Source organism: Rhipicephalus microplus, unplaced genomic scaffold (genome assembly GCF_043290135.1).
Source record: "Rhipicephalus microplus isolate Deutch F79 unplaced genomic scaffold, USDA_Rmic scaffold_27, whole genome shotgun sequence".
NCBI lineage: Eukaryota > Metazoa > Arthropoda > Arachnida > Ixodida > Ixodidae > Rhipicephalus > Rhipicephalus microplus.
Genome location: NW_027464600.1, coordinates 8,125,772 through 8,140,165, shown reverse-complemented (window position 1 = coordinate 8,140,165; position 14,394 = coordinate 8,125,772). Strand labels below are relative to the sequence as shown.

General features: G+C 47.0%; 1 protein-coding gene across 1 annotated transcript in view; it reads right to left on the bottom strand.

The window, feature by feature from the left end:
* The window catches only part of LOC142786645 (metabotropic glutamate receptor 5-like), a 128,786-nt gene extending 124,061 nt beyond the window's left edge, over positions 1–4,725 (bottom strand). Inside the window, exons 1-2 of the mRNA XM_075884277.1 lie at positions 4,517–4,725; positions 22–214 (exon numbers count right to left, since the gene is read on the bottom strand). Of these exons, the coding sequence (XP_075740392.1) occupies positions 22–214; positions 4,517–4,575 (252 nt within the window). The 5' untranslated portion in view covers positions 4,576–4,725. The remainder of the gene's footprint in view (positions 1–21; positions 215–4,516) is intronic.
* Between the last annotated feature and the right edge of the window lie 9,669 nt (positions 4,726–14,394).

Sequence of the window (14,394 nt, the reverse complement as noted above, 5' to 3'; positions counted from 1 at the left end):
GAGATGAACCGACGGACGTACCTCTCCACAGGTGCGCGTCTGCGCGTTCTTGGCGTCCGGTGACTGGTGCACGGGAAAGAGGGCGCCGATGATGAAGTCTCCCGGGATGCTGCCGGTCTGCCGCTGGGCGCTGGGCGGCACGGCGGCGAAGGCCCCGTGCCGCTCGGCCGCCGTCTCCAGGAGCAGAAGCAGCACGCAGACCCGCAGCAACCTCCTGCGAAAGCCAATTGCAAACAAACTGAAGCATTCTGCCACCTATGGGTGCCAGCAATGTGGTGGCATGTAGTACATAGCAATTCGCGCTTTAAGGCACTATTCCTTAAACACGTGGTTTAAGACATGGTGTTCTAAAGACATTCGGTTACAGACACGCGTCTTTAACCACACCTAAAACAGGTAATTGAGGACACCAACACACTACGTCATTATATCTAGCTCCCTTATACACACGCACACTTTAATACACCATAATGAACGATTCAGCTAAAAGTGACGAAGGCTGTATTCCTTGTGCTACAAATGGGTAGTTGTCAGTTTTTCCTTACTTAACCCATTCGCCATCTTCGGCGATCCCGTAGAACTCATTAGCAGAGCCGCATACTGTAACGTGGAGAGGAAGTTGCATTCACGCAGAAGTCACCATTTGTAAAGAGTTTATTTGTACGTTTTATATGAAAAAATCATGTGTATCTTTGCGAAACAGTGTCTGTCTGTTATCGCACGACAAGTCTACGTACTTTCTGCACAAAAAGTAGTCGCTAATCTAAAGTTCTAACGTGATTACGAAACAGAGTTTCACTTTTATCAGATATTCTCGTGCTGTGGACATTCAAGGTGGCAATGTACAGTAGAAGCTCTAACAGCTCTATAATTTTGGTCAGTCACATAACGACCTTTTCTGTACGTAGTACGGAGAGGTGAGGCCTATATACAGGCTACCTCAAGGTGTAAGTGAGGTTTCTCAGCCCACGAAGCATTGAAACTGATCACACGATTTTCTTGTGTGCGCTATTCTTCGGCACTGGTCTCTAAAGCGATGTTTGAAATAGGAAACATCGTTGAAAGAAAAAACATTTGCAGGCATATTGGTTCCAGTTTATAACACGTAGCTTAAAGACTTTAATTTTTTTCTGGTAGTGCTAAACGACCAATGATTGGAGGAAAGAGGAATTTCAAAGCATGCGACGTGTACATTAGACGGAATAATGACGCGAAAGCTAATTCGAGATCAAACGACGCTTTTTTTTGCACCACGATATTAGAAGTATCTCATTAGGATACCCTTGCAATCCTTTCGTCTTGAAAAAAAAAAAAGAGAGCAGAGAATCATCGATTGTACCTCATGCACCATGAAGCATTGTGGCCTCGCGATCCTGTCAGCTTGATGTCGTCGTATGCGGTTGGCCGTCGCAACCTCCAGTCGTGCGCAGAATGGCTGCACATCCGACGCGCTCGACATGTCAGGCAAAAAAAAAAAAAAACAAAGTCGCCAGCGCTTTGTGGACCTCATTATCGAGCTCGAGAGCGTCAAAGCTGCCCGTGCACGTGACCTTGAGTGAGCTGGCGCTGTTGGTATCACGAAGGTCCCTGCATTCGGCATGCGTGACTAATGGATCCCGCAACGCATCAGCCTATTTTAGTTGCATTTCTAGCTGCAATCAGCTTGCTAACCATTAAAGAAGAAGCTTTTTCACGAGCATGTGGCGCTTGTTCAACAGCGCCCACAATGCTAGTTAGAATGGCTAAAGAAAGTGTAGTTGTAGAGCGCAAGGCTAACATTTCCACGATTCTTACGCTGGAATCACCATCAGGACGCAATTTTGTACGCGCTATGCGACAGCACAGAATGCAACGTCCCGAGAGGACGACAACCAGCAACACAGGATTGATCGAGGCTTGTCTGACGGTTAGACATCCTAGTTTAAACGATAACAGCCGCGCTGTGAGTTATTCTGGCAAGGAACGGGCCCCGAATGAACGGAGGCATCGTTCTCTCCGGTAGAGTGGGTTCAGAATAATCTGGGGACAATTTCGATTGGATCGAAACGTAAGCGCTGGTGCCGGAGAATCAAAGCGGACTGCCTTGGGTCTGGCTTCCTCCAATCATGCAATGGTGGTTTTCGGAAAATTGGAACAACCATCCGCTATCGAACGACTACCTGCAACGGTGGTCTGGCTATAGCACTCGGCTGCTGACCCACAGATCGCGAATGGAGTTCCCGGCGCGGCGGCCGCATTTTCGATGGAGGCAAAAAATGTTCAAGGCCCACATGCTTTGATTATGTGCATGTTAAAAAACCGCAGGTGGACGCGATTTCCGGAGCCCTCGACTATACAGCGTCTTTATTAATCATATGGTTTTCCGACGTTAAACCCCCAAAAATTATTATTATTACCACCGAACGACTCGTTCATTTTTGACATCACATAACGTCCACTCAATATAATAGCACTGTCAAATTGTGAGACATCGCTCGCTCAATTATAAGGCTCTAAAAATCAGTGCCTGCCAATATTCCAATATTCCGATATCCCTATAGTTATTGTTGTCACTTGTTGCTTCTAGTAGGCCGCGGTGGAGCAGTGGTTATGGTGCTCCGATGGTGACCCGAATGTCGCTGTTTTTATCCAGGCCGCGGCGGTCGCACATGGATGGAGGCTAAACGGCAGATGCCTGTGTACTCGCCATGTCAGTGCACGCTAAAGAACATCAGACGGTCTAAATATCCGGAGCCCTACATGATGGCGTCTCTCATAACCATATCTTGGGTTTTACACGTAAAACCTAAGTTATTATTGTTGCTTAGGGTACATATATTGCTGTTGTTCCTTAGAGGACATCTATTGACGTTCTTTCTATAGGCTATCTAAACTAACTCCGTATTTCTTTACTCGTTGAAAACATTTCTCAATTCTCTCAGCTTGCCTAGTGGCTGTCTACGCCCTCTCGTGGCGTTTCGTTTTGTTCTACCAAAGAACAAGCAGAAAGAAGCCCCTAGCCGACGCTAACATGAAATACAAGTGCAACGCCTAAATGTACTTTTTGTTGGCCTTAGCACTAAAGCAGGCATCCTGGTCGACAAGTGCAAACAGAGATATGTGTCGGAATGTTCGAATACAAGCAACACCAGCACATCCTATTGGTCCGGTCCTGTTCTACACAGTTATTGTGCTCTTACGCTGTCTGTCATTATTTTTCGCGGATTTAGGGGCGGCCTTTCGAACCTAAGCGAGGCACCGATACATCCACACGAGGCGCAAACGGGACGAGTACTCCTGTTGGCCCTGCCACATGCTGCCCTGTGCGGTATTCCTACATGTCCTTGTTAACTTTTCTTGCGTGTGCGTTCGCATCAGTTGGCGCGTTGACAGGCCACGGTGAACTCGCAACAGACAGTTCAAACATACACCGGCGGCGCGCCTAGGCATGTAACTTCCGGGATACGATGATCTTAATCTCACACACAAAGGGGCGTTGAAGGCCGCGCGGATGCGTCGCTAAAGAACGTCGTTTCCTGCATAAACCGGGCTTGTGCCGTCGACTCTCTTCCGGTTTCCCGGTTTGCGGCGATAAGATTACAAAGACGCAATGTTACAAAAGTTCATAACCCTGATTGCCAACACGGCCACGGGCCAAGAATCTGTGACTTCGAACAACTGTTATTAGAACTAAGTGGACTTATCCATTATGAGAATCGACCATCAGCCTCTTCGAGATTTTGCGAGACCTAACGGTGTTTCGCGAGACCTGACCATCTATTGTGAAATCGGCGTCGGCGTCCACGCGAGTCATGCAAAAGAAAAATCATCGCGCAAATCATGAACTCTCAGTGCGATGTCATCACGATTTCGAAAATCCCCAAAATTTGCGGCATCATGATTACGTCTCTGTGACACCTCGTGCTGACATCACGAAATGAAATCTTCACTTGGTCAATGATGGGCGTATCACGGAGCCAGTAAGAAACCAGACGAGGTGCAAAGAGCTTTAGCAATGGGGAAGGGAAGAGGAACAAAAGAAAAAGAAGATGATTATGATGGTGTTGCTGCTGCTGCTGATGATGATGATGAAAAAGCCTAGAGTCGCTTTGACAGTTCGCAGCGCCGCGTCCTCTGCACGGTGACGTTTATGCGCGCGAGTCTGTATTGTTGGCTAGCGAAATCCCGTGATGTCGTTCATGCGGCGCCAGACTTTAAATGCGGGAGTTTACAGCTCATTAGCCAAAGCGAAATAATGTGACCTGCCGGCTCAGCCAAAGACACACACAAGCTAGTACTTCTCTGCGGACGCTGACTACTGCGTGGCACAGAGTAGACGTCTGGGCAATGAAGACAACTTGTTGAAGTCGCTCAATCGATTTCCTCAACAGTCCTAGTGTCTACATTCACAAGCCACTGTATATAATCAGCGTGCGTCTTTTGGAGTGTAACTATCGCTTAGTACGTGAGTGTCAGCCCCAGCGAACAAGCACGCGATTACGTGCACAAACGTATGCGTGCTCGCGTATGTACGTACCCAGCCGGCGTGGTGCGCCGGAGTGTAGCCGGTGCTCGGCGGCTAGTGCAGGTGCACATGTGTTCGGCGGCGGCGGCAGTTTCCGGCGGCCTGGGTCAGGGCGCCACACGTAGTCGCCGGCGTCGGCGCTCCCGCGCCGGGCCGCCGCACCGGCTCGAGCCGGCCATCCCTCCGCCGCCCGAGGGCATCGGGATGGATCCACGAACACCGCCTCCTGCACGGCACCAAGCAAAGAACAAAATAAAGATATATTACTTTTAAGCCATGAAAGAACGCAAGCAGACTGAAGTGTGAGTTAAATAGAGCTGCTTGAATGGACGGACAATGAACGCAGCTGGCGTCAACGCTTCAACGAGAGGAGGAGGAGGAGGAGGAGAAAAACTTTATTTATCCCAAGATGGAAAGGTGGGGAGCTGGAGTGTCAGAGGAGCCTACCCAGCGTAGGTCTCCGCTACCCTCTTGGCCCAATCCAAGATCTGGTCCTGGACCTCGGGCGCCGAGCTGCACATAGCAGCCTCCCACTGCTCCTTACTATTAATGTGTACAGAATCGGGTGGTGGGTTTCGAGTACACCCCCACATGATATGGTCTAGGTTAGCTCTTTGTTGACAAAAAATGCACAAAGGGGAGGGGTATATCGCAGGGTGTATAAGATGGCGATTCAACGAGAGACTCTGTTTTCGTTAGAGGAAGCAATTTCCAGCTGAAAACGTCAGCTCCATTTGTGTTAGTTATTCGGTTATTGATCACAGAAGAAAACGAATATGAATAAGCACAGCACACTCAGTAACAGACAAATCTAGGCAACACAGTGCTTCTCTACGACGAGGCTGATATCCTCTTAAACAGATATGTGCCACAGAAGTTGGGGAAATGCCTATACACACAACTTTGAATAAACAGAAACGAGGCGACAGTTGGCCCAACAAAGGACTGCGAAGTCACGGCGGCAAGCAGGAGACTTCTATTTCGTACATTGGAAGAATACTAGGGAAAGGGAAAGGCAGCGCCTGCAGCAAGAGGGCACCGAGGCGACGGAAGCCCTACGCCAAAGAAGTTGACGTGCTCATGTGGTGTCTGTGGCTTAAATCGAACTTCTCTGTGATGAAAATTGATGTACATAAAAACCCACTATCTTCACCCTGGCAACTATATATAGAAGAAACCTATTAAAAAACTGCGTCTCACACACACACACACACACACACACACACACACATATATATATATATATATATATATATATATATATATATATATATATATATATATATATATATATATATATATGACACTTGTATTATGACCTCGCAACGTTCTTGCACACAGACAAGCCCTAATACCTTTGCGGAGTTGCTCTCTTGTTTGTCAGTTTTGAGCAGCCTAAAAATGCGTAAAACGTAACGTTAGTTTCACTAGCGCGAACTCTCTTCGAATCAAGAGAGCTGCTGTTCACATGAGTAGCTTAAAAATAGATTGCCAATACATACTTCAATTCGACTCTGTGCTCGAAGACATCAGAATCATTTCGGTTTCGCCCTACCTGAAAGCTTGACGAACCAGTACATGAAGACTCGCTCGTACATTCACTCAAGAAATGGTCGCAGCATTGACCAAACCCTGAATTATTTAGTCGCCCTTACACAGTGACAATAAAACAACGACGGAATACCTTCAATCAATATAAAATCACTCATTTAAAACATTGAGGAACAACACAACAACTTAGTGTACTAATCAAGATAGACAACAGTTACAGGAGGCTGTAGCAACATGGCAAAACAATAAAAAATATGAGCAGGTCACGCAAGAAGCAATGGGACACCTTAAAAAAGTTAATTAGATGACCACTTATAGCAAAATCAGCGTGTTCAATCAGCACCGAAAATATTTCTAGCTACTGTTGTTTTCACTTCCGTGCAAGCCTCAAGCACTAGCGCACACTATATCCGCTTTCATTACACTTCCGGCTCGGCATGGCTTGAGCGCCATGCACGTCCTATCTAGGGTTGCCACTGAGTTTTCAGTAAAATTTGCCAAATGACGAGTGAAAAGTCACCAAAAGTCAGCATTCTTCTTCAAATTTCGCCAAAAAAGTCGCCACTCAACATAGGTGTGGCAAGCCTACTAAAAAAAATTGATACTTATGTATCGCCTTCTGTAGCACAGTACCATCCATAACTCCTAGACTATATCGACGTTTTTCAATGCTAGATGAATCACCCACTTCACCGTGGGAGTACTCACTGGTCGTGGAGTGCCATCACCCGCTTCACCATGCGAGCACTGAGAGAAAGGGCATGCATGCACCAGCAGCGCCCCTGAAGTGCATAGCGCCTGATAACAAAAGGTTGTGATAGTTCTAGTTGTATCGAATACAGGGCAAACAGTGGATACAACAACAGAGAGACGGCGTGCGTAACCTTCCTGCAAATGTTAAGGCATCTCAATGCAGTGAAATAATGAGTCCAATAATCGAACAAATTAACTACAAAATAACAGAAATAAATCTGAATGGACTGCGTAACCATAGCAATGACCGCACCCCGCTCTCTGTACAGTCATGCTTACGTTACACCTTCACCTCAATACATTTTCTGGAAGCTGCCTAAAGAAATCGACTTCTTGGCTGGTCCGAAAAGCACGTTAACACATTTAAACTCTACATACCGGATCATAGAGGACTACCGCATGCAGGAAAGAACTCGACAAGCTATCGCGATCAGATCACGCGGGGCCTAACCGTCACCTAGCTTCTTGAGAAGCATAACTGTGAAAAAGCTTAAAACTCTTAAAGCAACTAAAAAACTTATACGACCGCTTCGCGGCACGCGAAGCACTCTGTTGGCGTGAATTTTGCTGGGAGGTTGCTGGCGGACGCACCAGTACGCCAGTGACTCAACGATATTGGTGAATTGAGAAACAGGGCAGAATTACCGAATTGTGCGGAAAATACGCCTTCTACTGGACAGTTTAGAACAATGAAAATTTTGAAAAGCTGTTGTTTCCGATTCCTTTCGAAGACACTGAGTATAGAATGCATCACACAGTCTTGAGCTAAGCCGAAAATCGCCACAAAAACGTCATGTCGCTATTCATAGTTTTAGGTCACCACGGGCCCCTCTAATTCGCCAATTTGGCGAAAAGTAGCCACTCGTGGCAACCCTGGTCATATCGAATAAACAGACATGATGCCAGTTCCCGTATTGCGCAGAGCAATGGGAGCTTCTGTTGAGTACCGTCTCGTTAAAAAACCCCAACAAGGCAATGCGGTCGGAACATAGCTCTTCTGGTATGTTATGTTCTGTTGTAACTGTCTTGCTGTGGAAAGCTTGATGTTCTTTATAACTCGGCCATTCCCATAGACCATAGTTAGCTTCTATGCAAATCACTGTAGCTCACAACGAGTACAAGCAGTTTTCTTCCAGGCATTCATTCGAAAAGTTCTTGCTCTGGCGTCAGTACCAGACTCACAGATGTCTGCAGAACAAAACCAGCTACACAAGTTTTATTGCGATTGCAATTATAGGGACACGCTCGGCTGGACTTTGCCGCCGGAGTCAGCGCCGACGTCGGCATCACTCACCGTATATTTACACGTATCTATATATATGAAAACGCAAGAAAAACTTATCCAGAAAAAGACTCCGGCACGCGCAATTGAACGTGTGACCTCTGAAATGACTGCGAAGCGTTAGACACTGAGCCACGAAGGAGCACCTCCTTTAAAGTTCAAACGGCAAGCTATTTATATCTACCACTTACCAATAGTGACGGGCATCTCGGGGGGGATTATTTCGTTTTCAGCATTAGCAGAAAGATAGCGCAATGAGCGCGCGTCGCCACATCGTTCCGACGCGGCGGCGCGCGCTCTCATCTCCGAGGCGTACTTGGCCTCGTGGAGAAGAGCCAGGGTGGACGCTCACGCGTGCGCTTAATTCGTGGTGGGGACAATCGTACGTCTTGGCTGGCCTTGGGCTTTCACCGGAACAATTCTGTTGTGGTTACCGGGCGCACAAAGGTCACTGCAATTGTTGCGCAGTTACCATTTGCGAAAAGGGCCCGCTTTTCGGACACAGCAAAGTAACAACTGAGAATCTTATTCGCGTTCATCTGTACTTTTGAGTACGTTTCGTGCGCCATTTGTGCGTGAGAAACGCGGGACACGTTTCGAAATACTTGCCATCCTGCGAGTGACCTTCCAATTTGTTGCTGTCGCGTTCATTGCTTCGCCTTTGCGGCAAGGCTGTGACATTTAGGGGCGAAGCTCGTTATAGCGGCACCCATTCGTCCCTCGTAGCCAATGTAGTGTGTGACAAGTATAACATTTTGATCTCCAAGGTGGTGCCGAGGAGAGATTTCTTCTGTGCGTTGTTGAACAATAAAAATAGTGCTCAATGTACATGCAAATGGCTGCTAATGGGGAATGAGGGACAGGAGCATTCGGCTTTTAGTTAACGCGCACGCTGCGATCCCCATTAGCAGCCATTGGCATGTACATCAAGCACTATCTGACAAGAAAGGGTTGCTACGTTATACTCGCTGGGTGTAACCTCCTTAGTTTTAGAAAGGTTTAGCGAGCGTTGAGCCGCAGTGCCATGAATTCAATGAACTAATATATACCATGAACTCGAGGTGTTAAAGGTGGGAAGTAGACACGAAGCGCAAGCCGTATAAAAGTAAAAGCCGAATTCTCCTGTCTCTCAATTCCCATTAGTAGTCATTGGCATGTACATTGAGCACTATCTGACAGGAAGAGGTTGCTACGTTATACTCACTAGCCGTAACCTCCTTGGTTTTAGAAAGGTTAGCGAGCGTTGGCCCGCAATGCCATGAATTCAGTGAACTGGTATATACCATGAACTCGAGGTGGTTAAAGGTGGGAAATAGACCCGAAGCGCAAGCCGTAAGAAAGTGTGCGTGTGCCACCTCTCGCTTAGTCCTTAGAATGTCCGCTGGATGGCGGTGCTTCTATATGGGGAATATATGATGATAAAACATGCGAGATAATGGTACTTGGAGTGTTGAATAGATGGACGAACGGACACACAGACAGCTGCATGAATGGACGCATGAAAGGACGCAGGGTCGGATGCATGGACGAACGCAGGGACGGACGCACGAAAAGACGCACGCACGGACGGGCGGATGGACGAATGGACGGTCACACAGATGGATGCATGGACGGACGGAAGCAAGAACGAATGGACGGACGAATGCTTCGCCCCCTCTCCATCATTCAATGCGTGGATATGATACCAATTGTTTTTCAATAATTTCTTCCTTACTTTCTTCCTTGCTTCCTTCCTTCCTTCGCCTCTTTCTTTTTTATTTTTTATTTCAAAAAGTGTTCAGCGCAAAACTTATCGAACAGCTCGCTTCGGCGACACAAAGAGAGCTTGCTGTAAATGTCTTGTCCTCTTTTTCTTATGAGCCGCATTAGAAGCGACAGAAAGTTGGTCGATGGATAACAAAGCAGAAAGAGTACAAGTGAAGGAACGAATAACCGCCTTTTCATACAGGCTTTCAGTATACTCCCGCCGGAGTTAAGCAAGCACCGCGCGCATTTGTCGGCGAATCAAAAGGCCAGACTGGCGAGCCCTTGTCCTTCGATCTTTTTGTTTGCTCTAAAACGGAGCCAACAATGCGAGCAGAACTTTTCAAAAGAAAACAAACACCAAACCTGGTTCCTACATAGTTTTTGCATCGTCGTTGGCCCTCAAAAAATGATGCCTTGTTCACTTCACTGCGAAGAACTGCATTTCAGCGCCGTTCGAATAACATCAGCTTGCCATTCAAAACGGTTTCAATTGAAACTTAACTGCTCTTTTTTTTCTTTAATGTTTCTTCGACGTTGTTCATTTGCGAAATCCTTCTATTTCTTCTTTCACATTTTATTTATCTTGATCATAGAAACAGCATTTGTAGAGACGTGAGGCCGTGTAGGCAACAATGCGTCCAACAGGCCAGCATACACAGAAAGATGCGCTATCATAATGTACACAAAAAAGCGCAAGCTCATCCGCAGCCCCCTTCCCACCCCCTGCTGTACTTTGTCTTATACGTAAAATCCAAGCCACGCGAACAAACAAACGCGTTAAGAAAGTACGAGCTCGCAGACACAACTCAGCGTCATGGAGCCGGCCCAATTTGCGTGGCTGGTTTCGTCTTGTGTAACGGCCTTTTTTATCGGCTTTCGCCGCCGGAAAAGCCGTAAGGGGGACCCCGGGACGTCGATTCATTGCGCCAAGCAGCCGCAAACAGCAAACGCGGTGACGTTTTTTCTCGGGCAATTGTTTTGCTTGTCGATGATGTAAGCGGGCCGTACAAACCTTTATCGCGACGGCAATCGACTAAAAGCATACGGACGCGGCTACCCCGCCTTTCACTTCTCCTGTTCTTTCTTCTTTATCAATTACAAGCATGCATACGCGAAGACATATACCCGCGCTTCCACATCCCCCCCCCCGAACTTAACAAGCATGTCATACGCTACTGTTCTCGCACGTGCGACAGGGGATTGTGCAACGTTACGTCGTCCCCGATACACAACTTCAGTTAGACTCGAGAACAGCTTCCTTCGCTAGCCGATAACCGTTATGACAACGCGAATTCGTATCCATCGCACTGGAGTAAAAAAATTAATAGAATGAACAGATTACAATGTACATCGCGGATATTTTGTAACACGAAAGAAGCTTCCACCCATCCGCTGAATTATGCTAATTCGAACGCGTCACTCGCGGGAACGTCATGGAATGCAAATGCTAAGAAAATACCGAGAATAAATCACCGGCGATTACAATGCTGTCTATAGCAAATTCTAGATGTTAAGATGTTTTGATTTTGCGAAAATTTTACGCGAAAGTTTCTGCTTAGGTGGCGCGCACCTCTCCATTCTAGCGTGGGCGGCATTGAGCCTCTGCCGGGACAGCTCATTTGGCGGGATTGGCACACGTCGCTTTTCCGCCAGCTTCGTCTCGCATTGTTCAGAAAGAACTGGTCAAAACTTGTGTAGGTACACAGTTTGAATTAAGAAGAGAACGCTGTGAGTAGCGTGACTGCCGCGAACAGTGTTGTGCAGCCCATTTCACATCAACCACCGCGGGAGGAGCGTAGCGCAACTGCTGCGAAAACCCCGGGAGACGGCGGAAGGCATCGCGTGGGCGCGTTTCACATCAGCCGACCTTTGACGGTGTGCGCTGTACTGTGGCATCGCGCGTGGCTCTCGCACTCCCTGCTGGCCCGCGCCCGAGCAGCGATGACCTGGCAGTGGACTTCTGGAAGAAGGAGACCACCCAAGTGCATTTGTAGTGCAACTCTCTGTGCTTTTCTTAATAAACGTTTACCACCACCACCACCACCGCACAACCAGTAGTCTTGCCACTTTCGTTTTCTCCCCCATCGCACTCTTCAGGCTGTCGCCTTCTTTCATCCGTCGCTGTGCGCCGCGTTCAGTCTGCCAGTTAGCCGACGTCACTCACCGCGCGAAAGGGGGCATATCACCTGCGTTTTAAATGAACGGATAAATATATCACGTCGGGGCTACACCAATTGTGCTTCAAGTTTTGGCTGCCCGCTGTCTCACACTGTAACATTCGTTAGATATTGACACCGAAACTGTCATCGCTCGAGTGCCACACACACACCTTTGTGCAGTAAGGTCGTCGCGAAACAAGTGAAACTCTTGACAGGCCCGTTATGACGAGCGAAGCCAGCCGCAGTGCACTATCCATCTCTGCATGCGCACGAGTTTCGACAGAATACGGCCAGCACGCGTGATGGAGGAAGAAAGCCGGTAATGTCGACGCCGACACCACTCACTACCACGGCGCAGGAACGAGCACCTGTTTTCAGACCAAGTGGCTACTTGCACTACTTATAAATGCATGTTTTTCAATAAAGCTTAGTTGATAGTTTACCCTCCGTGTGGTTCTTTCTGCGACACTGTTTTTCGCGCTATAGTCTACTACGAGACAAAATTGGCTGCAGTTTTGCGATTTTGTAGAGGTACGCCTGTTCTGCGGCGGCCTGCATTGTGAAAATATATGCGCGAACGAATTGAATATGAGCACTTCGAGAAGCGAAACTCACACGAGAACTCCCGTGTGGCAGCGAGCCGTGAAGCCAGTAATAATTGAAACACGGTCCAGCGCTTTAATCGCTCCCTCGAGAGGTTCCCCCGGAATAACTAACACATTAGGAAAGGCAGTCTGAATTCGCAATCTACACGAACACACGAGTGGTAGTGAGGTGCTACTTTATTAGAGAGATTTCCTTCTACAATGCGCCATCAAGAAGAGTTTTCTTAGTACGCAGTGCTAGCACAAGAACATGTGGTTTAAGTGCCGAAATTCGAGCCGCGAAAGCAACCGCCTATAAATAAATAAGCTCTTGCGACCTATAGCACCCTGTAAACGCTAGAAGTCTACAAATTGTTTTTCAGATTCCGAAGCACACACGTTACTTGAATGGGCGTGGTGTTATGAGCCAATTTAAATTCGTCTACAAGTGTGTCATCAAGGAGCATACATGTAGTACATATACGATGTAGCTAACTTCCAAAAAGTTGTTTCAGTGCAGAATATGGAAGCGTGAAAACGATAGCCTCTGCACGAATACTCGATTTCATCTTACCCTGCGTAACACTCCAGATACGAACATGACGAATTTATTTTAACGCCATCGCTCAGACGAATGGCGTCATGCTTGTGAGCACGAAAAGTCTGCTCGCTTCAATTCTACGCAGTGAATACTCACGGGCGACGATTTCGTATTCGCCATGCACGATCCCTACGCTTTAATGTAAAAGGTGCGCTCATCAAACACAATGTTCAAAGCGCGAAGTTTTGGACAAAGCGTTTTGTAAGAGCAGCCGTCAACCGATCCTGGTGTACACATTGTTACGTATAGGCACCAAGCCAGCCCCTTCAAGCGGAAATCTTTGGCAATTCGCTGTCAGATTCTCACGTTCTACGGCCGACGGTTGTTGTTGTTTTTTTAGTAATACAGGCTTGCGTTTCACAATCACGCTCTTTAATCACACGTTCAACGGGCATCGACACGTTAGATTTTATTATATTATTATTGAATTTTCAGGTGGCAGTTTTTTTTTACACTTCATGCATATTCCTTCTGGATGTATTTCTGCGGAACCTTCGGAGCATGTGATCATTTGTTGGCATGAAGCTGCTTCTAACGGCCTTATCATAAGCTCCATTGATTATGCAAATGTAGTTGCACCCTTTGTTGCACGGATCACAACGCTTCCCTTTAGTCGCTACCCGCTCAGTACGGTCATTATTATTTCGAGTAGCGTATACAAATTACCCCGTATAACTTGTCAATATATACAACGAGACAATGTCTAATGGCTGAACTGGAGTTCACTGAATATCGTATAAGACCTTTTCGATCAATAAACGATGACGCTGCAGTAAGTTATTGTTGGTTCTTTCTTTTTTTTCTCTTTTTGTTTCTCGGAAACCTGACTATTCAAGAGACAAGTTTTTGTTTATCGAGGGCAGTGTTATCGATTCTGAGGCTGCCACGGTCGATCTATACTTCTCGTGAAATATTATTGTAGCGACCACCGATTTGTTCAATTTGAAATAGGCTCAAAATGTTGACTTTACCTTTGACGTCCATTCTTCTGTCATTTTCGACTGAACCATCCGATCGATCATGTCCCACTCGCGACTTCTTGAAATGTAAAAAAAAAAACACAACAGCTACGCTTGGGAAACTCATACACCACCACGCCTTTGTACTAACCTGTCATCGTGCCGTTTTTATGCATCACTACAGGGCCGCCTTTGTGCGATTAGGGGATCCCCAGGCATTTCACGGTTGTGACGCCAATGCCGTGTGATTCACTA